This window comes from Sminthopsis crassicaudata, chromosome 3 (assembly GCF_048593235.1).
Source record: "Sminthopsis crassicaudata isolate SCR6 chromosome 3, ASM4859323v1, whole genome shotgun sequence".
NCBI lineage: Eukaryota > Metazoa > Chordata > Mammalia > Dasyuromorphia > Dasyuridae > Sminthopsis > Sminthopsis crassicaudata.
Genome location: NC_133619.1, coordinates 606,927,531 through 606,952,998, shown reverse-complemented (window position 1 = coordinate 606,952,998; position 25,468 = coordinate 606,927,531). Strand labels below are relative to the sequence as shown.

Sequence of the window (25,468 nt, the reverse complement as noted above, 5' to 3'; positions counted from 1 at the left end):
ATTCCCCCAACACCACAAATTCAGTTTGTTTCCTTTCAGTAACATGTGTCAGAATTTGGGGAAACAGTGAGATGGGGGGGATAGCCACCCCCAAGTACTCACAAACAGCCAAGCGCTCCGCAAGTTCCCCAGGCTCCTGACTTGCAGATAATTGGGGGAGGTGGGCAACCTTAAGTTGCTAAGTTTTAGCTGGACACTCACTTTTAACCACATCCTTTAGCCCCAATGACTTTTTGTCCCTGTATTTTTCCTCTCCCGGTTTTGCTGCTTTTCAGCGTGCTTTTTTTTTTTTTTTCCTTCCCTCCCTCTCTCTTTCCCTCCCTCTTCTCCACCCCCGCCCCCTTACCGAGAAAGGAATTGGCTAAGACTCCACCCAGCCAGAGAAATGAGCTGGCCGGGCTGGGCTCTGGCGTAGAGAGGGTTAACAGTTGCACCTGTTGAGGTGTACCTGCCTTCTCGGGCACCTGTCTCCTCAGCCAATCAGAAGCCACCCTTCGGGGAGCCAACCTGTCAGCAAAATACCTACACAGCAACCCGACCATAAATCAAACATTCACTCCACGGGCCATGTCTGTATTGGGCAGGATTTAGAAGAGAACAGTTGGTTCCATCCGCCAGAGCGGGGAAGGTGCTTGAAGATTTGGAAACCTGGGAGAACATGTCGAATGAAGTAGAGTGAGTACAAAACCGCAGCCGTCTGCCCCCATGTCACCGGCCCCGGCCAGCCGGAGCCCGAGCCCTGCTGGGCTTCCCGGGCGGCCAGAGAGAGTTTCCTGACTTGTGTGGGTTGGAAGCAGAGAGTAATTTGTAAGGGTAAATGAATGGGCAAAGACTCTCTCTGTCTCCATGCGTGTCAGGACAGGTCCCCCCCCCCCCAAAGGCAAGAGTACAGGCTGTTTCCCTGGGAAAAAGAGTGTTTTTTTTCTCCCTGGAGCAGTTTCGAGCCCGGGCAGGGGAGTCCAAGACTGAAACTCGATGGGAAGATTCTTCCCAGACAGCGCTGGGCACCCTGGGAGAGGCCTGGGGAGCCAGGAGATTTCTCCATCCAAACACACAGCCCTTGCTCATTTTCTCAGGCCAGAGGGGCTTCTTTAACTAGTTAACCAAATACTTCGGGCTTAAAAAAAAAAAAACAAAAAACTTTCTGAAGGTGATCACTAGGTGCCAAAAACCAACTGACTTAATAAGGGTGTTTTCTTGAGTACCTGAGGAGAAATTTGTAGACAGAGTCTATCTTTTTGGAAGCTGTGGATTCTTTCTTGTAAATGTGGGGTACTTTTGGACCACCACCACAGATGGCTGTTCTGTAAAATTGGAGGGGGAGGGGGATCTCAGCACTGATATCCTAGGTTCTAATATTCTATCATCTAAAGTCCTTTCCAGCTTTAACATAATTAGGTTCTAACATTCTGAATTTTATGTGCAAATGTATTCTGTCCTGAGCACTGACATTCAATGCCTTTAAAACACCTTTCAAGTCTGATATTTTGTGTTCTAAGAACCCTTTTGCTTCTGATGTGATGGGATATTGATTTGCTTTGATTACTGGCCTTCTCCAATCCAACTTTGACACAGGCCCCACATGGGATGCTGAGAGAGTAGGATTACTACTCCCCTTCTTTCCTTCCCTCCTCCCTCTCCCCACTGAGGTGAAACTTCATTTCAAGGAGGCTAGAAGGTAAAGACTGAGATGCTCTCCCATCCTAGGGATCTCAGACCTATAAAATGGAAAAAGCTTCCCTTCATCCCAGGCAAGTCCTGAAGGGATGGGCATTGATGGGCAAGGTTTGTAAAACTTTGAGACCCTACTTAAAGCCTTGAAGAGGAACGAGTGCCGGGACCGAGCAGGGTTCCACCATTCCTCGATCTGGCCGAATTTTGCCCTCGTTTTGCAGGCAGGCTCCCATCTTTCTGCTGGTTCTTTGGCATCCATCTTCCTTCTTATGAGGCACAGACTCCACGGAGTCACCCCTTAATTAGAAAGAGGACATTTCTTTAGGGCTTTAAAGTTCCCCGAGCATTTCCTTCGGAACAAGCCCGGGAAAGAAGATTACGCCCATTTTCCAGATGAGGAGTCAGGCTCAAAGAGGAAGTGATTTGGCCGGGTCTCACTGTTAGAACGCCTTGCTACCTCCCAGTTTAAAACTCTTCAGTCCTAGAGGAAACTGACTTCTTCCAAATCCCCAGTGCTCTCCAATGGGTGACCTGGCTGTAGGCTTCCGGGACGATCGGACTTTTCCCACTAGATGGAAAGAGAAGAGGTCGGTGTTTGGGGCCAAGCCCAGCCCACTGAAGCCCAAGACTCTGTCTAGATCGGCAGGCGGTTTCCGTTTACAGCTCCCTCCCTAGCCCTGTAGCTCTCCCTGCCAAACTGCCAAGCTGCTTCCACTTGAAACTTCTTCTCCCTCTGTCTCCCAGGGAGTGACTTAAGCCTTAGGAGTTTTTGGCTGAGGGTCTCACCGGGACGGTTTCAGGACCTGAAGGGGAGGGGGAGGTCGGGCAGGGGCGGAGCGGCAGCTTCATTGGAGGGGTGGGGTTCTGATTCAGGGAGGAAGGAGATGGGTAATTGCAGGGAGCCTTCAGAGACCACAATTTCAGCTCACAATAGGCAGCCTGAGCTCAGGCCCCGAGGCTGCGCAGGCAGAGCAGATAAGGAGGATGGGAACTGGGCACAGAGCGGATTCACAGTTTCACTGACAGCGTTTCTTGCAGCTTCCAGAGCTGCAGCAGACCTGCAGGGCTATTAGCTCCTCAAAGCACTGCCAAGGAATGCAGCGATAGGAGTGTTTGGCTCCCAGGAAGGAAACGAACACACCGGTATTTAGGATGTCAAAGTGGAAGGCTCCCCTAAACAGAGAATCTCCGAGTTGGAAGGGAGAGTTTAGTACTCAGAATGTCAGAATCCGGAGGGTTTTCAAAACCCAGAATGTTAGAGCTGTGAGGACTCTTAGAACACAGAATGTCAAAGCTGGGAGGCTCTTAGAACACAACATCAGAGCCCTTAGAACCCGGGATGTCAGAGCTGGAGGGCCCTTAGAATGTTAGAACTGGGGGAAACCCAGAACAAAGAATGTCAGAGCTGGGGGAAACCTTAGAAGAGAGAACTGAATGGGAAATTTTAGAGCAAAGAATGTTGGAACAAAGAATACCTGGGCTATAAGGAAATTTAGCGCTCAGAATGTTTGGGAGGAAATGTACCTTCCAAGCGTCTGTTCCGTATTGCTCTGTGATTTGCATATAGTAAACACTGAATTCCAGTAAATGTTTGTGGTTGAATGAATGGGTGGATGGTTGAAGGAATGTAGATTGAACTGGGGTGGACTTAAACTGTTAGAAGAGGGCACAGAATCCAGAGATAGCCTAGTGATCATCTGATCCAAGCTTTTCCGTTCTTAGATGGAAGAAGGGAGGCCCAGAGAAGGGAGGCAGCTAGCCTGAGGTCACACAGCGATTTTGTAGGCTTGGCTGCCTTCACATTTTATGTAACCCTGTTGGGTCTTAAGAAATATGGCAGCTTGGTACTTGCATCAGAAGCTAACACAACTCAGCCCACAGGGTGGCAGGCCCAGTCCGCTTTCATGTGGTCTGGTCCCAACATAGGGCTGTGTCACCCAAATGAAATCCACCCCCTTCTTCCTTTAGCCAGTTCCTCCTCCTCTCAGCCCTTTGCTGCCCTCTGGTACCTCTAGGCAGCAGAGAACCCTGGGGGAATCTGGCATTCTTCGCCGGAACTGGAAACTGGGAACCCAGAGCAAACAGGTTGCCTAATGAGCTCCTCAGGTTGGGGAAACAGACAGCTTGTCTGCTTCCTGAGGGTCAGATCTTCCTGGCCATGATCCCTTTTGCGGTCACTGAGTCTCCGTGTCTGGGTTTGTCGCTCTCCCAGCCAGCCTTTGAATGAGGGGGCCTGCCAAGGAAGCGTGAGTGACTAACTGCAGTGGCCCGCCATCCCCAGCCCCATGTCTTGAATGGATCAGCCTATTCCTCCCCACTCCCAGTATCATAGATTTGCAGCTGGATGGGCCCAGAAAAGTCAACCCCTATATTTTTTCTTTTTCTTTTTTTTTTTTTGAGGCTGGGGTTAAGTGACTTGCCCAGGGTCACACAGCTAGGAAGTGTTAAGTGTCTGAGACCAGATTTGAACTCAGGTCCTCCTGAATTCAAGGCTGGTGCTCTATCCACTGTGCCACTTAGCTGCCCCCCCTACTTTTTTTCAAATAAAGTTAATGAGATTCAAAGAAAGATAGACATCACATAGGAAAGGCAGATTTGAACCCACACCTTCCAAAAAGTTAATTCTCAAACATTTATTAGGCACCTACTGTGTGACAGGCACCATGCTAAGTGCTGGGGATATGAAAAAGATGAAAAAAAAAAATGTTATCCCTGCCCCAAGAAGCTCACATTCTAGTTGGTGAGACAAACGTGTGTGTATAAGATATACACAGTATAAATAATAGATAATTTGAGAGAGAAGGCATGGGGAACCTAGAGTCTAGTAGTGGATTCTGCTTGCCTTCTATTGTTGAGTAGTACCTAGAAAAGTCATCCAATTAGAATAAGGTAGGGATAGAGGTGCTAAAGAAGTGAATAATAACAGTTACAGCTCCTATCATTATATCTCTTTAAGGTTAACAAAGCACTTTCCCCCACAACAACCCTGGGAGGCAAAGAGTAGTGTCATTGTCCCCATTTTGCAGATGAGAAAACTGAGGCAGAGAATAACTCACCCTGATTTGTCCGTCCCTAAGTCTGATTTCAGCTGTTTCTGGGGAAACAGCCCCATCTCTAACATGGGCCCACTGAGGCGGTCCTGGCAGCTGCTACCTGTTCTAAGTGCTCCAGAGCCAGGAAGGAGTTAACCAGGAGCTCCTCCCCACTGTGGTTTTGTGGTCGAAACCATGATTGCCAGGAGCACATTTTTGTCATACACAAGGTGTCTTATTAAAAGTTGAGTTACGCTCCTGGCGAATGAAAAGTTAAAAGCCATCATTAAGTCCTGGCTGTAAAGCTCTCTGAGCAGGCTGACAGCACGGCCATCCCAGCAGCCCAAGCCATTGGCAAGCTTTCCAGCCTCTCAATAGGCCTCCTAACCACAGGCAGATTTTACAAGGCAGCCCTCCTGCCCGCCTGCCTCCCGAGGGCCTGGTGCTCCCTGCCCCAGCCAGCTGGGCTCTCCTTTTCTCTCTTTGTGTCCCACTGAGTCACCACCACCAGGAGCTGAAGCCGCAAGGGAGGCATCCCGAGTCCATTCTCAGCACCGCTCTCTCCAGCTGGGAGATGGGGGGGGTGGGGGAGAGACTAATGTTCTTTGGGAGCCTTCCGATTGGACAATTCACCAAGGGGGACACAGACCCTGCCTTCAGAAAGTCCCTCTTCTTTTGGAGGGAAGTAACACTCACCTGGGAAATGAATGCAAAAATAAGTCCGATTTGGGCCAGGGGGAAGGCTGATAACTTAAGGGAACAGATTAAGTTTCCTGAGACAGGTAGGACTTGAGCCAAGTTTTCTAAGACATTCTAGGCAGAGAGATGGAGGATGGAATAGAATAGATGGGAAAGCAGGCTGGGAAGTGCAGAGTATGGGGACAAGAATTCTTGCATTGTTATTCTTTCTGCCAGTCTATGTTCTAAGATCCTTTATAGTTTTGATAGTCTATATTCTCTCTTCTAAGGCTCCTCCCAGATTTAATGTTCTGTGTTCTAAGGTCCTTCCCAGTTCTGATATTCTGGGTTCTAATGTCCCTCCCAGGTGTGACCTTCCCACCCCTGGCATTGTGTTCTAAGGTCCCTCCCAACTCTGACATTTCTCTGTTCTAAGTTCCCTTCCAGGTCTGACATTCTGTGTTCTAAGGTCCCTCCCAACTCTGACATTTCTCTGTTCTGAGTTCCCTTCCAGGTCTAACATTCTGTGTTCTAAGGTCCCTCCCAATTCTGATTTTCTGGGTTCTAATATCCCTTCCAGCTGTGACTTTCCCAGCCCTAATATCTACTGTTCTAAGGTCCCTCCCAGCTCAGATATTCTGTATTCTAGGAACCCTTTTAATGTAAAAGTCTAACCTTCTGTGATCTATGGTCATTTCCAGTTCTAATATTCTACGATTTTTGATTCTATGGGGAAGAAATAGTGAAATACTTCTTGGTTGGGCTATAAGGATGCTTGTACTCATCCAATTGCTTTGCCTAAGAAGTAAATATTAAACCGGGACTAACTGCTTTTGGCTTCAGTTTCCCCATCTGTAAAACAGGGATAATAAAATGTTGTTCCATCCAAACCCATCCATCACCCCTTTCACTGAGAACAAAGGAAATAATGCCCATGAAATACTTCTGAGAATCTTGAAGGAAGATGTCTAGCTGTGTGACCTTGGGCGAGTTTACTTAGCACAGAGTCTGGCACTCTATATAAAGAGTAAGCTCTTTATAAAAGTTTATTTAATTGAATCCAACCTTCCAGGACCTCAGTTTTCTCATCTATGAGGTTTGGATTGAATGGCTTCCCCTTCTAACATTAAGCTTATGATCCTCAGAGCCCTATTTGGAGATTTAATATTTGCTCAAATGACTGGTCTAATAGTGATTTATAGTATGTCATGCCCAGCTTTTGTAGGGAACCACCCTGGATGAGAAGATGGATGTTAGTCTTCAGTCACAGAAAAAAAAATGTTGACCAATGAAGGAAAGGCGGAAAGAAAGGGATGGACAGGAAAGAAAGAGAATGTGATATGAGAGAAAGAGGGAAGAAAGACAAGATCAGATAAAAAAAGGGGATTTCCGCCCAATAAAATAAAAAGAAAGTTGCCTGTTTAACTGAAGAATAGAAAACACTTAGTTGATATTCAGATAGAAATTTGGAACTAGAAAACAACAGTCTCCATGAATGGTTTTAGACACAGTTGGCTCAGTTATTCATCATCTCTGTGGATCTCAAAGTGCCTTAGCCAAGGTTGATGGTGTGGAAGATACTTGCCCTTCATAAGTTAGAAGTAAAATAAGGCTCAGGGAGGGCCTGCCAGTAGGCCAAAGGTATTGACCCACTCAAGGTTAAGCCATCAAATCCTCCAGATATGACCACAGTATGAAATCAGTTTTGTATTTGGTCAAGTCAGCCTCCAGAATCCCCAGTGGGTATCCAGCAGGCCCACACAGCCCAGAGCGGACACTCCTATCACAGACAAAGGCTAGCTGTTGGGAAGGGAGAAGGTTGGGGAATTTTTTCCGCCGTGTGCAGTTTTTGGCAGGGCTTCTGTGTGGGTAATTAGTGAGCTTGATTGATCACCTCTGATGAGGGCTGGATATCTCTGCATTAGGGTTTGGCAAGCAAATTGATGGGTGGATCAGTGTGTCAACACTCACCAGGAGCACAACCCAGTGAAGTCTTTTCCATGAGAGAGAATGGGTGGAGCCAGGACCTGGTGCACAGATAGGGACAGAAACTGGTGATTCTCATAGTGCTTCCCACAGAGAGACTTAGCCCATTGCATGGGTCTTGATCTTGCCCTTTGTTCTTCTGGAAAGTAGAGGTTGTACCTTTATTCTGCTTTAAGGATGATGCTCTGTAGATCAAAAGATGCCTTTGCCCAGGGAAGTGCGTGGTCAAGATGAAAGTTGAACAGAAGCACAATGATACAATGGATCATCTTTTATGGTACCATCACCCAGGTACATCTTCTATGTTCAGGTATTTGAATTAGAGCTGCAACGGGCTGTAGAACAAGCAATGTCCAAATTGCAAAAAGTCTTCAACACATAGCATGTCGGAAGGAAGAGGGACTGGCTTAGAAATTAGAAGGTTAGGCTGGGGAGGGACCTTAGTACATAAACTGGAATAAGTACTCAGCTAGAAGGGACCTTAGACTATAGCATGTTATAGTGGAAGGGACCTTAGAACATAGAATATCGAAGCCTTTGAGAAATAAATCAAGAGAATCAAGATGATGCAGAGGTTAAAAGTTGGGGCTGGGTTTAAAAAACAACAACAACAACAACCAGAATTCTCTTCTTATTTTAGAATGCTTGGTCACTTTTTAGTCATGTAAGTGTCTAAGGCAGGATTTGAACTCAAGAAAATGAGTCTTACTGATTCTAGACTTTATAATAAAATTCCCAACTTTCTAATAAAAACTAGTATTTATATAAGACTTTAATATTAATGGATATATTATGTCATTAAATACTAACAATCCTATGAGATAGGTGCTATTATTCCCATTTGACAGATTAAAAAAATAGAAGCAGACAAAAGTTGCTTGCTCAGGAACACTCAGCCAGTAAGTTTCTGAAGTGGGATCTGTTATTGTGTCTTCCTGACAACAATGTCCAACATTCTAACTGCTGCCTCAGTTTCCTTGTTTTTAAAATGAGGGGGTTGTTTTCAGTGATCTCTAAGGTCCCTCTCAACTCTAACATCCTGTGCTCTAAGAGTTCTCTCAGTTCTGACATCCTGTATTTTAAATCTCCTTCTAGTTCTGACATTCTAGATGCAGAGGAAGAGTACTAGCTCTGGAGTCTTAGGAGTTCTGGGTTTGTATCCTATCTCATTACTGCCTATGTGAACTTAAGTAAATCACTTCACTTTCCTGGCCTCAGTTTCCTTTTCTATAGTATAGCAGGGCTAGACTAGTTAGCCTCTGAGGCAGCACCTTATTAGTTCCAGTTCTGTCATCCTAAACATCTTCCCCCTGTGCCTGCCTTGCTTCAGAGCTTCCTAGCTCAGAGTATCACTGTCCACATGAAGTGTGCCCCTGGATGCTGCTTTCACAGTCAGGGTCTTCTCACAAGGTCCTGACAGGTTCTGTGGACAGCTCTCTCTCTCCTACCTGCCCTGCTCTGAAGCAAGCCCAAGTCAGCTGATAGCTATTCATTCTTCAGGCCCTTCTGAGTACCTCCTGGGCCCAAGGCCTGTCCTTGGTGCAGAGGGGCAGGCAACAATGAGTCATGTCATCTCTTTAAGATGCTTCCCTGGCATCATGCGTTACTGTGTGCTTAACACTTAGCCTCTGCCTCTTTGTTTCCCTTGACTTGTAATTTTAATTGAGTGTCATCTCCTTTGGGTAGCCTTCCTACACATTGGACGTGATCTCTCCCTCCACTGAACTCGACAACACTTGATTTACCTTTTTTGTGAAAGCCTCATTGCTCCTCTCTCTTTCCCTGATCCCCCAGACTGGAAATCCTTTGTTTTACTCAGCTCCAACCTCAGGGATTGTCCACAGGTACTGAGGAAGTGTTTGCAAGAAAGTTCTGCTTCTAGGACTCTTCCCACTAAGAACACAGCATGGGGCTCTTGACTTCAGAGAATTGCCTATATTGCCTATAAAGCCATCCTTACATTGGGATGAGCTAAAGGCTCAGAGTCTATCAGCCCCTTAAATATAGGTTGGATTTTTCCCCCCCTAAGTGAGTCTTGATCTCTCAGGTCCTAACTCCTAAAATTCTTTCAGTGTTTTAAGTTCCCTCCCACATCTGATATCTGTGTTCTAACGGCCCTCCCAGCTCTGATGTTATGTGTTCTAAAGGCTCTCCCAACCTCTACATTCTGTGGAGTACAGGGGGACTTCCTTTGTTCTTCCAGCCATTTTCCAAAACAAATCCCTGAGTTCCAGCCAGAGAACAATTTATTATTATTATTAGCATTTGATGATTAGAGAACATGTCACTTTTATGCCTCTTGATCCTTATAGTGATAGCAAGGGAAGCAGGTCACACAGTACAATAATGGCAGAAGTTGAAAAGAAAACCTCATCTCCAGACTCCCCATCATAGGATCTTGAGATTCGAAACTAGAAAGGACCATCTAATCCAACCTCCCTATTTTATAGGTGGGGAAATTGAGACCAGTGGGGTAAAGAGAGGAGAGTCCTTAGTTCCTGGAGAAGACAGAAGGAGTTGGCAGTCTAGAGACAGCATGGCATGTGCCACCTGACAATAACCCAGACAGCACTGGCATTGTGCCACTCTTGGTTTAGTGCCAATGGCCCCAGGAGGGCAAGATCCCCAAGCTGGTTGTTTTCCCCCTGGTTGTAAGAAGCCTCCTTCCCCCGCCACAGCCCTTGAAGTAAATACTATTGCAATAATAGTATGGAGCTGGTTGGGGGAGGCTAAGGGAGAAGTGAGTCCCCAGGGGAGCAGAGCCAGTCAGTTATGGGGGAGGAAAATGAAAAATGTCATGAGAATTAATAGATGCCTCTCCCCAAAGTGGAAAGCCAAGAAAAGGGAAGTGAATGCAAGTGCTATCCACTTCACTGCACTCAGTCTTCAGCCTCTTCCATTCTCCTGTTTCAGAAGTTCAGGGAGATTTTGTTCCCAGATGGGAGGGAAGCCTTGTGCCACTAGTCAAAGAGAAAAATGGTCAATTCATTCATATCAGCCTCTGTTAGGAAATGGAATACTATTTGGATTTATTTACTTAATTTTAGTCTCTCCCATTTTATTTTATTTACTTAATTTTAGTCTCTCCTATTTTATTTCTCAATTACATGTAAATTTTTTTTAACATTTTAAAAAATTTTAAGTTCCAAACTCCATCACTTTCCCCTTCCTTGAGAAGGCAAACACTTTGATATAGATTATACATGTTAAGTCATGCAACATTTATTTCCATATTAGCCATGATGCAAAAGATAACACAGGGGGAAAAAACCAAGAAAAATAAAGTTTAAAAAGTATACTTTGATCTATATTCAGATTCCATCAGTTGTTTCTCTGGAGGTGGATAGCATTTTTCATCATAAGTCTTTTGGAATTGTCTTGTATCATCACAATGCTGAGAATAACAAAATAATTCACAATTGATCATTATACAATGTTGCTGTTACTGTGTACAATGTCCTCCTGGTTCTACTCATTTCATGTTGTATCAGTTCATATAAGTCTTTCAAGGTTTTCTTGAAATCACTGTGTTTGTCATTTCTTATAGCATTATAGTATTCCATCACATTTATAAACCACAGCTTGTTCAGCCATTCCCCAACTGAAGAAGAGCAAGTTTTTAATTCCCAAAACTTTGCCACCACAAAAAGAGCTGCTGTCAACATTTTTGCACATAGATTCTTTCCCCTTTTCTTTGATCTCTTTGGGATACAAATCTTGTAGCGATATCGCTGGATCAAACGATATGCACATTTTTATAAGCTGTTTAGGAATGAATCAGTGGTGACCAGCCCCTCAATCCAAGATGACCTCAAGATACTGGTGGAGGGATCAGTGCTAAGGGATGCTATCTTGTGATGTAATTGATAAAAACCAGGATATTTGTTATAACTTTGTCTTCCTTAATCTGGAAGATATTTGCTTTCTGCAGCACTCTAAGATTTTGCAAAGCACTTCTTCCTTTTAACACTCTAATATAGATAGTACAATTAGTTTTTGTTTTTGTTTTTTTTCATTTGACATTTGAGGAAACAGACTCCAAAAGATGAAATGACAATTGGGGCAATTATTTTCCTAATAGTGGCATCACATAGCTAAGAGCTGGAAGCAAGCCTAAAGTTCCCCTATTTAATCCCTTCATTTTACTAATGAAAAAAATTGAGGCCCACAGAAATGAAGGAACTTGACTGAGGTGACTCAGGTAGTAAATTCAGAAGAGGAATTTGTACCCAGCTCTTCTCTCTCCATCATGTTTTGCTGTTTTGGGGGAAGCAAATTACTTTAATGAATATGAGAATCATTAAGGATATCCTGGCTGTGTTCTTCTTGGAGGCTATTTTAAGTGACTCTTGCCCGTCAATTGTTGTTTTCTAACCTATCACAGGTAATTGGACATTTGCTAGGTGATCTGTGGCAGACTTTATTTTAAACTGGTTCCCTTGAAGAAATGACAGTTATGTTTGAGGCAATTGGAAAATCTGACTCCTATATTTATTTTATTGCATGTGCACTAATTTATGTTCTATTTTTAGTAGTTTTTTATTTTTCAAAATACAAACTCGACTCTTTGTTTTCGATATTCACCCTTGCAAAATCTTTGTTTCATATTTTTCTTTTCCTCTCCACTTCCCCCCTCCTCTAGACAGCAAATAATCCAAAATAGTTTAAATATGTGCAATTCTTCTAAACATAATTCTATGTTTATCATGCTGTTCAAGAAAAATTAGATGAAAAGAAAAAAATGACAGAAAGAAACAAGCAAGCAAATAACAACAAAAAAGATGAAAATATTATGTTGTGATCTTCATTCAGTCCCCTTAGTCCTCTCTCTATATGCAGATGATTGTCTCCATCACAAATTTATTGGAATTGGCTGAATAACTAATATATGTTTGTGTTATTTTCCTACATGGAATAAAAACACTCCTTGAGGGCAGGATTATTTTATTTTTGTCTCAGTATCTTCATATGCATAAGTAATGAAGTGGTGCAGTTTATAGTGTTATACCTGGAGTCAGGAAATCTCAAGCACTGATTCTAGACAAGTCATTTAACTTTTCTCTGTCTCAGTTTTCTTATCTTTAAAATGAGGTTAATAGTAGCACCTATCTCCCGGGGATTTTACAAGGATAAAATAAGATAATATTTGTAAAGTGTTTTGCAAACCCCTTAAAGCATTATATCAATGCTAACTTTAGACAGTGATTAGCACATAATAGGTACTTAATAAACACCTGTAGATCAAATGATTGACTGATAGTGACTTAACTGTCTCAGGACTGGTCTGGTCTAAGCAGGTCTGCTCTACTCTTAGAGGTTATTCCAGATGTGACATGTTGGTCTTTATGGACCTCTCTATTGTCTCTTGAGATGGTGATAATAATAGCTCACATTTCCATAGCATTTTAAACCTTATAAAGCACTTTTCTTGCAACTCTCTAAAGTAGAAGAACACATGAGATTGTCCCCAGTTCACCAACAAGATGAGAATGAGGGATACTAAGCAATGTGCTCACTTCTGAAGTAAGAAGTAACTTAAAACAACAACAATAAGAAGTCTTTCCACTATACTGTTTTTTTTTTTTGTTTGTTTATTTGTTTGTTTTTGTTTTACTACTGTGAGGTTGGCAATTTTGAACAGCTCTGCCTCACTCAAATACAATTCACTTGCATGGCATGGCTTTACCTTCCTAATGCCATGCCCCTTTTCATGGACACAGGACAAACAACAAGCAAACACTTTTAAAAACTACAACTACTAATTTTTCAGGGGAAGATAATCAGGGTTAAGTGACTTGCCCAGGGTCACATGGCTAATAAGTGTCTGAAGACAAATTTGAACTCAGGTCCTCCTGAGTTCTATCCACTACACCTCCTAGATGCTTCTACTAATAATATTCGTTAATGATGTTGATTGCTAATAATGAGTTGTCATTAATGTCCACTTCTAATTTATGCCCAGTGATGAAGAGTAGTATAATGGAAAGAGTATTTGCTTTAGAATGGAAAGAGTCAAGTTTATAACCTGCCCCTCTCACTTAACTCTAGGTGATCTTTATTAAGAGCCAGGGACTATGTAAAGCATTGGGGAGACAAACATGAAAATAAGCAAGATATCCCTTATCCTCCAAGAGCTTATACTCTAGTGGGAGAAGACCATACCTAATGGGGTGCTAGAAAGAGGAGAGAGGCACCAAGGGACCCTGATTCAGCTGGTGTGGGTATTATGTCAATCTTGACAAAAAGACTGCAACTCCTCTACACCTCAGCAAAAAGTAAATGACTTTGATTTTGGAAGATCCTGGTTGGGAAGATTTGCATGAACGGATGCAGATGGAAGTAAGCAGAACCTAGAGAATGATTTATTTAATAATGACAGCAGAAAATCTTGCTTCCAATCCTGTCTCAGACACTTATAGGCTGCATAATTCTGGGCTCCTCTGGGCCTCTATTGCCTTCAACACATCTGGCACATCTACTTCCCTGGGTGAGGCTTATTTGAATAAGATAAGGAATATAATGTGCTGTGGGAATGTGAAAATGCTATGTAAAGTTCAGTTGTTATTATTATTTCTATTATGGTTAGAGGCAATGTGGGATAGTGGATTGGGCCAATCTCAGGAGCTGAAAGACTCATCTCTGATACAAACTGGCCACAAGACCCTAAGTAAGTCATTTAGCCTCTCATTGTTCCTAGGCAACTCTCCATGACTAGAAGATAGAGAAGAATTGCTAGTCTGATTTAATCAAGGACATTTTCCTAACAGAAAATCTGTAAGGCAATTAAAATAAGGATCTGAACAGAAAGAGAGAGAGAGAGAGAGAGAGAGAGAGAGAGAGAGAGAGAGAGAGAGAGAGAGAGAGAGAGAATTAAGAAAAGGAAGGAAGGAAGGAAGGAAGGAAGGAAGGAAGGAAGGAAGGAAGGAAGGAAGGAAGGAAGGAAGGAAGGAAGGAAGGAAGGAAGGAAGGAAGGAAGGAAGGAAGGAAGGAAGGAAGGAAGGAAGGAAGGAAGGAAGGAAGGAAGGAAAAGAAAGAAAGAAAGAAAGAAAGAAAGAAAGAAAGAAAGAAAGAAAGAAAGAAAGAAAGAAAGAAAGAAAGAAAGAAAGAAAGAAAGAAAGAAAGAAAGAAAGAAAGAAAGAAAGAAGGAAAGAAGGAAAGAAAGAAACGAAAGAAAACCTGAAAACAGAAAACAGCATGGGAAAGAGACTTAGGACAAAATATCAGAGCCTGGAGAGCCCACACGACACAGGTCAATGAGAACAGGGACTATTTGTACTTGATTTTGTATCTCTAGTATATATGACATAATGCCCACTATGTTAAGTATTTAATCAATATTGAATTGAATTAAACATTGTATATCTACCTTAAAATTCAGCCCCCTGATTTTATAGAAGGAGAAACTGAAACCCAGAAAGGTTGAAGGCTTCCTTCCATGATATAATCAATGTCATGGAAGGATTTTGGAGACAATTCCAATGTTTTTCCCAGTATGACAAAACTTTTGGATAGTTGGTTGTTTCCCAAGGTGTTCTGGGTCACAAAGGGCAGAAACATTCTTTGTACATATTTTCAAAAGCCAGCCATTTCAGAGCACAGTTGCAACTAACATAACTTTTCTTCACCCTGGTCCCCTCTAAGCACAGTCCTACATTCTCTTTAGAGTGTCCCGGTGGAACTATTGTCTTGGGACCAAGCCAAAGAAATGAAACCCATAAGGATTGCCTGCAGGTTTAATAAATGACTTTATGTCTTCACATCACTGACAGTCTCTACTGGGAAGCCTTCCCTAAATAAGCTAATAAGATGTGGGCTCTCTATGTCTCTCTTTCTCTCCTCCTCCCTCCCCACACCCCATCAAAGGGAAAGATCCCTTTATCTGTTTCTGTTTCTGTCTTTTCTCTCTCACTTTTTTTCTCTGTTATTGTTTCTCCTTTTCCTCCAATACTTTCCAGGATGAAAAAGCTGCCTTATCATATAAGACATCTTTCCAAAAGATCTTTGTTTCTGAATTCCTTAAGGGCTGGGTGGTTCATGGCTCTTTATAGCCCCAGAGTGCCTTGCTCTGTGTCACATCATAATCATCAAAGCTTTGGCTGGCTTTTTCAGATCTGAGTGCCCCACCTCCTCTAATTCTGTAACCATGACAAATTGTCCCTTCTCTGAGTTTTATTTTCCTCATCTATAATATGCAACAATTGGTCTAGGTAATATCTCCCTAAAGTCCCTTTCTGTGGTGAAATTTTTGGTTCTTAAGTGTCTTCTAGTTCTGGCACTTGACGATTTAAGGTCCCCTCCAGGTCTAACATCCTGTATTTTAAAGACCCTTCTACTGCTACTCTTCTTTCTGTGACCTCAGGTTCTCCTGAATCTCTAGCACAGCTTATAAAGTTTGAGAGCCTCCCTATTGGAGTGGGGCTTGCTCTTCCACTCCATCCCATCCCTCCCATCCAAGGAGGGAATATTGTTGGGTGTCTTTCCTCCATGAGAGAAGGCAGCTGGGAGGGGTGTGCCCTTTGCCCTTTTCTGCTGTCAAGCTTGCTTGATTTATAGCGGCAGAAACTTGGGGCATTACCACCCCTTCTCACTCCTCACCCAAATAGCAGGAACATTTCTGTCATTTCTCTTTTCTGGGTGACAGCTTCCTCTCAGTTTGGAACACCCCATTGCCTGGAGCTAAGCTTGTAGGCATCCCTCCCTGGCAGCCCCTGGGAGGAGCAGGTTCTTCTGTATTATCTTCCCTCTTTCTGGGCGTTGGCTCCTTTTTTGGATGTTGCCTCCACCTTCCTGAGATCCAGTTCAGCCCAAGAATTGACCCGCCATCATGGGTAGGTTGACCAGGAGACATCTAGGTGACGGTCCCCAAACTCATCAGTATATACTGCGTCTCAGTTGCCATTCACAGTGTTGTGTTAAGCATCAGCCTTTCAATGGAATGGTACCATTGCAATTGGAATTTTATCTTAGCTATCTAAGATATCTTAGGATAGAAAGTCAGACGTAGAAAGGACCTTGGAACATGGAATGTCAGAACTGAAAGGCATTTTAGGACATAGATTTTCAGAGTTCTTGGGACTGTAGTATATATAATATCAAAGCTTAGAGAGAGACCCTAGAATAATAATTTTAAAGCTAGAAACTTTCACTACCCTAGTTCTAATCTATTTTTCAAAACTTATTCCATGTTTTTACCTTCACATACTCTACATTCCAGCCCAAATGATCTATTTTCTTTTTCTCCTACATGACATTCTATTTCCCACCTCCACATCTTTGCAGAGGCTGTGCCCCCAAATGGTCTCCCTTTTCACCTCTATCTTTTAAAATCCCTAATGCTATCCAAAGTTCAGCTCAACTGCCACCTACCTACATGGGATCTTTTCTGATTTCTGTGATTATTAGTTATTCTTCCCCCTTACTCTCTGACAACTTTGCATTCATTTTGAATATTATTTAGTATTCACTTATCTGAGTATATATTCATACACATACATATTGCCCAAAAGAGATAGCTTCTCGAAGACAGCCCCATGACTGGCCCAAAATAAGCAGTAATTAATACAAGCTAGTTGCATTGTATTATATACTTGTATTACATAATTATAACCATAAATCATAGAATGTTAGGACTAGGATGGCCCTTTAAGAACATTTAATGTAAGCTTCTCTTTTTACACATGAGGAAATTAAAGCCAAAATGGAGAAATGATTTGTCTTAAAACACATAGAAAGTTGATGGCAAAACAAGGCTTACCACACTCTCCTAATAATTAGCTAATTAATCAGTGAATTAAAGAATTAACTAATTAATTAATTGATGGTATTTTCTGTATTGTGATAACACTAAGGGCCTCCCCCAAACATATGAAATTCTTTGAATATACTCAACAAGATTAATTCAACAAGTAATTCTTGTGCATGTACCATGTGCTAGAAACTGCCAGGAGAGAATATAAAGAGGAATGGTATAATTTCTATCCCCATGGAGCTTATAATCTTGTAGGCAGTTTAAAGCTTATATATATAGTTCATTAAGACCCTAACATGCTGGAAACCTTGATGTACTTTGGACTGGGAAGTCAGGGAAAGGATTTTAAAATTATCTTTCTCCCCAATTCCAATAATTTCTTACTTTTTCCAATTAGATGGCTCAGTGGAGAGAGCACTGGGTCTGAAGAAAGACCTGAGTTCAAATGTGACCTCAGATACTTACAAGTTATGTGAAGTCACTTGCCCTTTACCACAATTTTCTCATCTGTAAAATGAGGATTATAATAACACACCTCACAGCATTATTTTGAGTATCAAATAAGATATGTGTAAAAAAAAATGCTTAGTATAGTGTCTGACACATAGTAGGTATCATGTCAATGTCAATTATTATTATTATTATTTGATAAAAATTTATTAAGTGCTTACTGTGCTTGAGGCCTTGAACTAAGCAATGGGGAGAGAAGGGCAAAAATGAAATTGTCTGCCCAAAGGGATCTTACATTTCTACATTTTTAAATCTGTAGATAAGGAAACTGAGGCTCAAGAAATTAAATTATTTGCCCAGAATCACACAGGCTGTCCTCAGAGCATTTACTAATTGGGCTGTGGATTTCCCATAGGTTCAGGAGTGTGCTGGTCATTGATTAACATGATCTCCAAAAACTCAAACACTTTTAGGTTTAATTTGCATCATTAATATTTTCTCCATCATTTTCTTAAATTTGGAAATCAACAAAACAATAAGTCAAGCCATGATTTCTGGTATTTAGTAATTTCCAAAATGTAAATGCTCATGACTCAATGCTTTGCCCTTGCTGGCCAGTCAGAGCTGGCTCCAGCACCCCCTTACCCCCTGTGCACCAGCTTTAGGGGTAGACTAAGCATGACCTTCTTGTTGCCTTCCCAGTTTCAGGTCTGTCCGGGTAATCAAGAACGACACAGTCAACTTTCAGAAGTTCTCCTACACCAATGAGGATGAGGCCTGGAAGACCTATCTGGAAAACCCTCTGACTGCCGCCACCAAGGCCATGATGAGAGTCAATGGGGATGAAGATAGTGTCGCGGCACTGAGCTTTCTCTACGACTACTACATGGTACGGCAGAGTTGGTTGTCAAGAGTGGGAAATGCCTGAGAGGGGCCCGAACCATTGCCAACAGTGGCTGCTCCTCTCTTCCACTAGCCTACCCCCAACTTCCAAGGCCCTCAAGCTGTTTCTTCCCATTACACAGACTAATTTGCCATCAATTTCTCAGCATACGCCCTCAGCCCAACCAAGTCTGGTTCAATAATTTTATTGATGCTGAAAAGAGACATGAGTTCTCTCTCTCCAGTGATATATAAGGCAATCTAGCCAAGCCCTCTCATTTGCTATGGACAGTTCATGTATTCATTGGCATTCGTGCGCCATTAAGAGAACTAGAAGAAGGCCTCTTGGCCCCTTGGATGGACCTTTTGTGGATGATTCCAATGGGGGAAGATAACTGGTAAAAACAACAAATAAAGATGATAGGGAGGAAGGGAGAATGAGGAAGGTGGTCAGATGGTCTGGGACATCATGGTTTGAAGAGTACATTACGGCTGATGGAGAGGGGATTTGTATTAGCTCCTGTGATGAGGCTGTTATGACGGATAGAACAGAAAGTATTCATTCTGAAGACAATTCTCATGTTATAATTAGCCATCCCTTTTACAAAAGAGGGTGAGGGTGAGATGTGAATTTCACTTTGTCCCCTTCCCACAAATCTGAAAGTTCCCCAAGCCTCAATGATATTTGTTTTCTCTTTCAGGGCCCAAAGGAGAAAAGGATCCTCTCTTCAAGTACAGTTACACGAAGTGACCTAGGAAAGAGGTGAGAAAATATCAGTTCTCTACCTGCTCCCTCTCTCATTCCTCTGTTTTGCAGAATAACAACAAAACTTGGAATTGGACAACCTGTGTCCAAATCCCAGACTTTGACAAATTACTACCTTGTTCTGGTCCTCAGTTTCCTCTTCTGTAAAATGAGGGGGTTGAACTTGATGGTCACTTAGATTTCTCTCAGCTCCCAATCCTATGGTTTTTCCATTCCATTCTTTCCCTTATTTCCAACTCCTTCCTAGGAGGTGCCAGAAGAAATTAGGTTTGACTGATGTACATAAAGACAATTTAAAAGCCTGGGAGGGAAGGGAACTGTCTTTTATGATTCCTGGGAAATGATGCCATGGACACAGATAATGCCATTTTATGGGGGTGAGTTGGGAGCAGTGACTATTCAGAAGGCCTTTTGTAGGAGGTAGCATTCAAGCTGAGCTTTGAAGGGAAGTAGGGATTCTAAAAGGTGGAGGAGAGCTGGGAATACATTTCAAGCTTGGGAAGAAAAGATTTAATTTGCCCCTTCATTTACTCCATTTACTCCAAAACATGACTGTTTTGTTACTGCATTTGTCCCTGGGACACTAGTTCTTGACTTCTATCTCTCTAAATTTCCATTCTGGTGTTTGGAACCAAAACATGCCTCATTGGCTCCAAGCCAGGGATGTTGGGGGAGAAGTGGTGAGCCCTCTGGCTTCTTGAGGGACATCCCTGGAGAGTTTCACTCATTATCAGCCATGCCCTATAAGAGTGCCCTGTTTATACCTTATTTTTTGTCTTTCTATCCCCAACTCTGGCTAGCACAGTGCCAGGCACGTGGCAGTAGCTTAAGAAATACTTGTTAATGTATTGATTGATAGTCAATACTTAAATATTTGTTAAATGAATGACTGAGATGCAGCTGAGTGCTTCCAGAAGTCATCTTCCAAGTCAGCAACCAAGTTCTTCCTCCAGGTACCATCATGGAATGGAATATGAAGTAGACTTTCCCCCTCTGGAGAGCCCCACCCATCTCATGAAGTTTTTGACTGAAAACATCTCAGGGACACAAGAGTACCCAGATCTAACCAAGAAGAACAATCTGATGAACTTGGAGGGGACTGGATCAGCCCCAACCAAACCAGCTCTCCTCCCTCCTGGCCCCAGCAAGCTGGAGGACAGCTCTGCAGATGGAAGCTACCTGCTTCCTACTGGAGACATATATGACAGCAGTCTCAGTAACCTGTTTGAAACTATCCACGGGCCTCCTCCCCAACAGCGCTGGCAGCCTGACAGCACTTTCAAGGATGATGGACAGGAGGTAAGCTCCAGTTAGGAAGACAAAACCAGAATCCCAGAATGTTAGGACCAGAAGGGAACTTGGTGATGAAGGATGGAGATAGCATCCCTGTCCCTAGCCTTCTGGCTCATGTGATACTCTGGGAGCATTCCCCTGGGAGAGGGATGACTTAATTTGATTAAAAATTAAGAGAAAAGGTGTGGTCAGAGTATCAAAAACATGCTCCTGCTTTCTTTCTTAATACTATGAGAGTTAAGTGGTCTCAAACTCAGATCTCTGAACCGATTCAGGGGTCTTGCCACCTCCCCTGGTATTGGACATGGACTTGGAGGCCCTTTTTGGCCTCAGACCTTAATTTGTTAAATGATGTTACTTGACACTCCTCATACTTCTGGTAGCTCAGACAATGTGGCCGAAGGGATCCAGGCCCTGAAGAAAATCAGTGGTGGAGGTGAGGTTAGAGGAAGATCTTTGGGACCCATAGAAAAACAGCACTGGAGCCAGTCACTGATGGCCCTCCCCTGTGATTGTATCTCTCTCCAGTCATTGCTCTTCCCTGATATATTGAAAAGTCCCTCGGAGCCCCACTGTCCAGAGGAGTACCCCGGTGCCAAAAGGTAACAGAAGCAAGCTTAGCCCTGTGGCTTAGCTACTCATGGGACCCTTGGGTGGCGGGCTGGTGGAATGAGAGGTATTCATGGACATAAGCAAGACATTCTCCAAATTCCATTAAACATTCCCTCATTGTTGTTACCTAAAACATTTAGGTTCTTCCCTCGTGCTGCCTTTTTTTTACAGTCAGAGAAAATATTAAAAGTGGGGGGAAATATTGAAATGTAGGGTATAAGAACTTGAAGAGCTTAGAATGTCAGAGCTACAAAAGGCCTTAGAATGTCAAAGCTGAAAGGGAGCTTAGGGTACAATATCTCAGAGTTGGGATGACTTTAAAATAAAAAACATCAGAGCTAGGAAGGGCCTTAGAACATGGAATGTCAGAGCTAGGAGGGACCTTAGAATACAGAGTGTTAGAATACTAAAGCTAGAAGAGATGGGTGTTGAATATTCCATTTAGATATGTTTCTCTGTTTCTCATTTTATGATTTACCAAACTGGAATTCCAAAAGCCAGAATAACTTTCCAAGGTCACATGGTAACTAATTGGCAGAGTTGGGAATAGCCCCCCAATCTCCCACTTCTTAGTCCAGAATTCTTTTGAGCATTCCATTCTACATAAAATTGAGTGATTTGTTCCCTGAGCAGACACACTCTGGGGCCCACCGTAACCTCTTCAGTCCACTCCTCATTGGACCTCTGCTTGGAACCTTCATAGTTCCTGCCCCACCATCCAAGAGCTCCTCTCCCCCACCCCACTAGAGTACACAAGAGGGAATGATTAGATTGTGGAAGAAACTCTGATCTTGTCCAGATCTTAAGATGGACACTGAAATCCTCCTGGCCTGAAGCTTCATGACTCTCTCTTTATTCTCCCCGAAGTGACTTTGAATATACCTTGGGTTCCCCCAAAGCCATCCACATCAAATCTGGGGAGTCACCTATGGCCTATCTCAACAAGGGACAGTTCTACCCAGTTACTCTGAGGACTCCGGGAGGAGGCAGATGCCTACACTTGTCTTCCAACAAGGTGAAGGTCAGTATCATGGGAATGGAAAATAACTCTATCAGATATACAGAAATGATTAGTTAAGATGGGACTAACCAAGGCAGCATGGTAAGGCTGGAATTTGCCTCCCAATGTAAAGACTCGGGATGTAAAGGGATGTCTGTTCAAGTAGAATTTGGATTGGATGCCTTTTCCAACTCAGAATTTCTATGATTCTACAACTTGTCTAAATGCAAAAGTGGAAACTGAGGCCCACTTATCACCCACTTATCATTACTTATTCATGGGTTTTAATGTCTTTTGACCTAAGCAGGTCTAAACAAAGAACACTAGAATAAACCACCAAATCCCAATAACATTGACCTTTTGGATTCTTGCCTATTGGTGGTTGGTGAGGGGACAAGGATGGGACAGGGTGTTTGAGGCCTGGCTCCCCAGCACTGATAAGGGCTACTTTGCAGAGCATGATCATGGTGGTGTTTGACAACGAGAAGATCCCCATGGAACAGCTGAGGTTCTGGAAGCATTGGCACTCGCGCCAGCCCACAGCAAAGCAACGGGTCATTGATGTGGGTGAGTAACGAACTCCTCCCCACGTACAAACATCACAGCAGAGACGCCCTGGCCTGTCCCAATATTCTATTCACTACCCTAATATTCTATAGTCTAGTTCTAAATATTCTGATTCTGCTACATGATAACTAATGATACCAGTTGATTCTTGACCTTTAAGGCCACATATCTGACAAAGCCAAACTTACCCCCTAAACTAATACTCTTTTGACCAAACTATCTGTTCTGGGTATGGGGAGAAAGAAACCCATTCCCAAAGTAGGCCTTGTGTCCCCAGCTGCAATCCTAGATCTTGACTCACAGACTCTTTCCCAGATAAAGCTTTCCACATTTGGGTCATCATTTGCTACATCTTAATTTTTTTGACAAGGAGGCTCAGATTTTAGCAGGGATTGTTTCCCAGTGAGCTTCTCTCCCCATTGGATCTCCAATGGCTCTGTTTATTTCAAAGCATCACAAAAAAGAGGGCAGCAGCTTCTAGTCATCAGACAGGGAGAAGAAAACTTTCTGGAACACTTCATGACCTGGGGAGGAAGCCAGATTGAAGGGCTCACAGCCAGATCTGCTTTGGATCAGATGAAAAGAGCTCAGGGGAAAGGAAAAAGTCGTTGTCAGAGCATTTAGGGTTAGGGTTAGGGTAGGTGACTTCCAAGAACCTTCACAGCTCTGCCATTTTGTTTTGTTTCTTGGGTTGCCAAGGACAAAAGAAACTGTTGTTAAATGTCTTTCCTCCTAAGTATGTGCCTATCTCTATTGAGCTAGGTTGGTCCTCAGGAAATAGATTGTTACTGGGGCTGAGACTATGCTAAAGGAACTCCAACAGGTTCAACCAGACCTAGAAAATCTAAAAAATACTTATGTTGTATGCTTAGCAAGATTGTATTAAGGGTCAAATTAGATGACTGATTTAAGTATTTTGGCATGAGTTATTATGTCAGATGTAGTCATAATGGAAGAAAAGTTATCCTCTATGAGCTCAAGGAATTTATACTCTAATTCAAGTGTATATTAGAATCTCAGTGAAAAGGACACTGGATTAAATTCACAAAGCATGTTTTCATCACATTTTAGACTTAGAAAAGTTAAAAAAAATAATATTATCCCCATTTGAGAGATGAGGAGCCTGAGGCTCAAGTCATGCATTTTGTCTGCAATCATCTATCCAGTGTCATAAGCAACATTGGAATTTTTGTCTTCTGGGTTCCAAGCCTATTCCATTCACTCATTTCATCAAGGACTTACAGGTCATGTTAGAGAACCTCATTTTAAAAAGGAAGGGACTGGCCATCCCTGAGTCAGAAATCCATATCTCCAGACCCCTGGTCCATTTTTCTTCTCACCCACATCAAGTTATATTCTCACTCAAGATGCTACTCCTCAATGCTTTGCTGTAATTCCAGGAAAGAAGGGAAACATAAGCAGCAGTGGGGCTTCCTTTTCTACTCTGTTCCTGGATACACACACACACACACACACACACACACACACACACACACACACACACCCATAGGTGGAAAAGTGAAAAATAGCTTCTCCTTACAAAACAGTTGGGGAGTTAGGTTCTAGTCTGGACTTTAGTTTACCCATATATATCACTGGTTCTCAAAATATGATTCAGAGAATCCAGGAGTCTCTGAAACCCTTTCAGAGAGTTTACAAATTCAAAATTAGTTTTTATTTCTAATATGGCAAATATCTGTAGACATAACCCATATAAACAAAAACTCTTTGAGGAGATCCTCAATAATTTTTATTAGTATAAAAGAGAGTAAGAACAAAAGTTTGAGAACCACTGATCTTTATCAACATGTTTAGTAAGCAAGATTGCCTCAAAAACCTAGAGATGGTCCTTAGATAAAAGGGGCTGGGATCAAAGCCATGGATGTGGCCCAGTTTCTGAAGGCTTTACCCCATGACTCACTCCTAACTTGGCTTTATCTCTCTTTCAGCGGATTGCAAAGAAAACTTCAATACTGTTCAGCATATTGAAGAAGTAGCTTATAATGCCCTGTCTTTCGTGTGGAATGTGAATGAAGAAGCCAAGGTCAGTACTCACAGATAGGATTGAAGAATGGTGAATATTGTCACTGGAAAGTCATGGTTGGTCATTATCAAACATGGAATGAATATAGAATATATAGATTTAGAATATAGAATGCTGGGGCAGGTAGGTGCTGCAGTGGATAGAGCACCAATCCTGAAGTCAGGAAGACCTGAGTTCAAATCTGACCTCAGACACTTAACACTTCCTAGGGCAAGTCACTTAACCCCAATTGCCTTAGCAAAAACAAAAACAAAATATATATAAGATGATAAGACATGAAATGTTAGAGCATAGACTGTATGGAATAGAGGGGAACTCCTTATGAATACTATAATATGGAATGTTAGAATGGAAGGAACCACAAAATGTTACAGCTAACAGGGTTGCTTAAAAATACAATGTTAGTATACTTCTACCATGTTTAACAAATATTGGACTACTTGCCATCTAGGGGAAGGGATGGGGGTGGGGGAATCAGAACACAAGGTTTTGCAAGGATTAATGTCAAAAAATTATCCATGCATATGTTTTGAAAAATAAAAAGCTTTAATAAAAAAATAAAAAATACAATCTTAGAACTTAAAACATAATTAGAAGGAATCTTAGAACCTAGAATGTGTGTTAGAAGGAATGTTAGAACCTAGAATATCAAAGCTAAAAGGGTCTCCAGAACATTAGAATATGAGACAGAAGAGACTTCAGAAACCAGCTAATTCAATCTCTTCATCTTATGGAG

General features: G+C 42.5%; 1 protein-coding gene across 1 annotated transcript in view; it reads left to right on the top strand.

The window, feature by feature from the left end:
• Positions 1–527: 527 nt before the first annotated feature.
• The window catches only part of GRHL3 (grainyhead like transcription factor 3), a 47,515-nt gene continuing 22,574 nt past the window's right edge, over positions 528–25,468 (top strand). The window contains exons 1-8 of the mRNA XM_074305844.1: positions 528–675; positions 18,271–18,457; positions 19,152–19,213; positions 20,170–20,515; positions 21,038–21,111; positions 21,989–22,142; positions 22,577–22,688; positions 24,638–24,732. Coding sequence (XP_074161945.1) covers positions 659–675; positions 18,271–18,457; positions 19,152–19,213; positions 20,170–20,515; positions 21,038–21,111; positions 21,989–22,142; positions 22,577–22,688; positions 24,638–24,732 — 1,047 coding nt within the window. The 5' untranslated portion in view covers positions 528–658. The remainder of the gene's footprint in view (positions 676–18,270; positions 18,458–19,151; positions 19,214–20,169; positions 20,516–21,037; positions 21,112–21,988; positions 22,143–22,576; positions 22,689–24,637; positions 24,733–25,468) is intronic.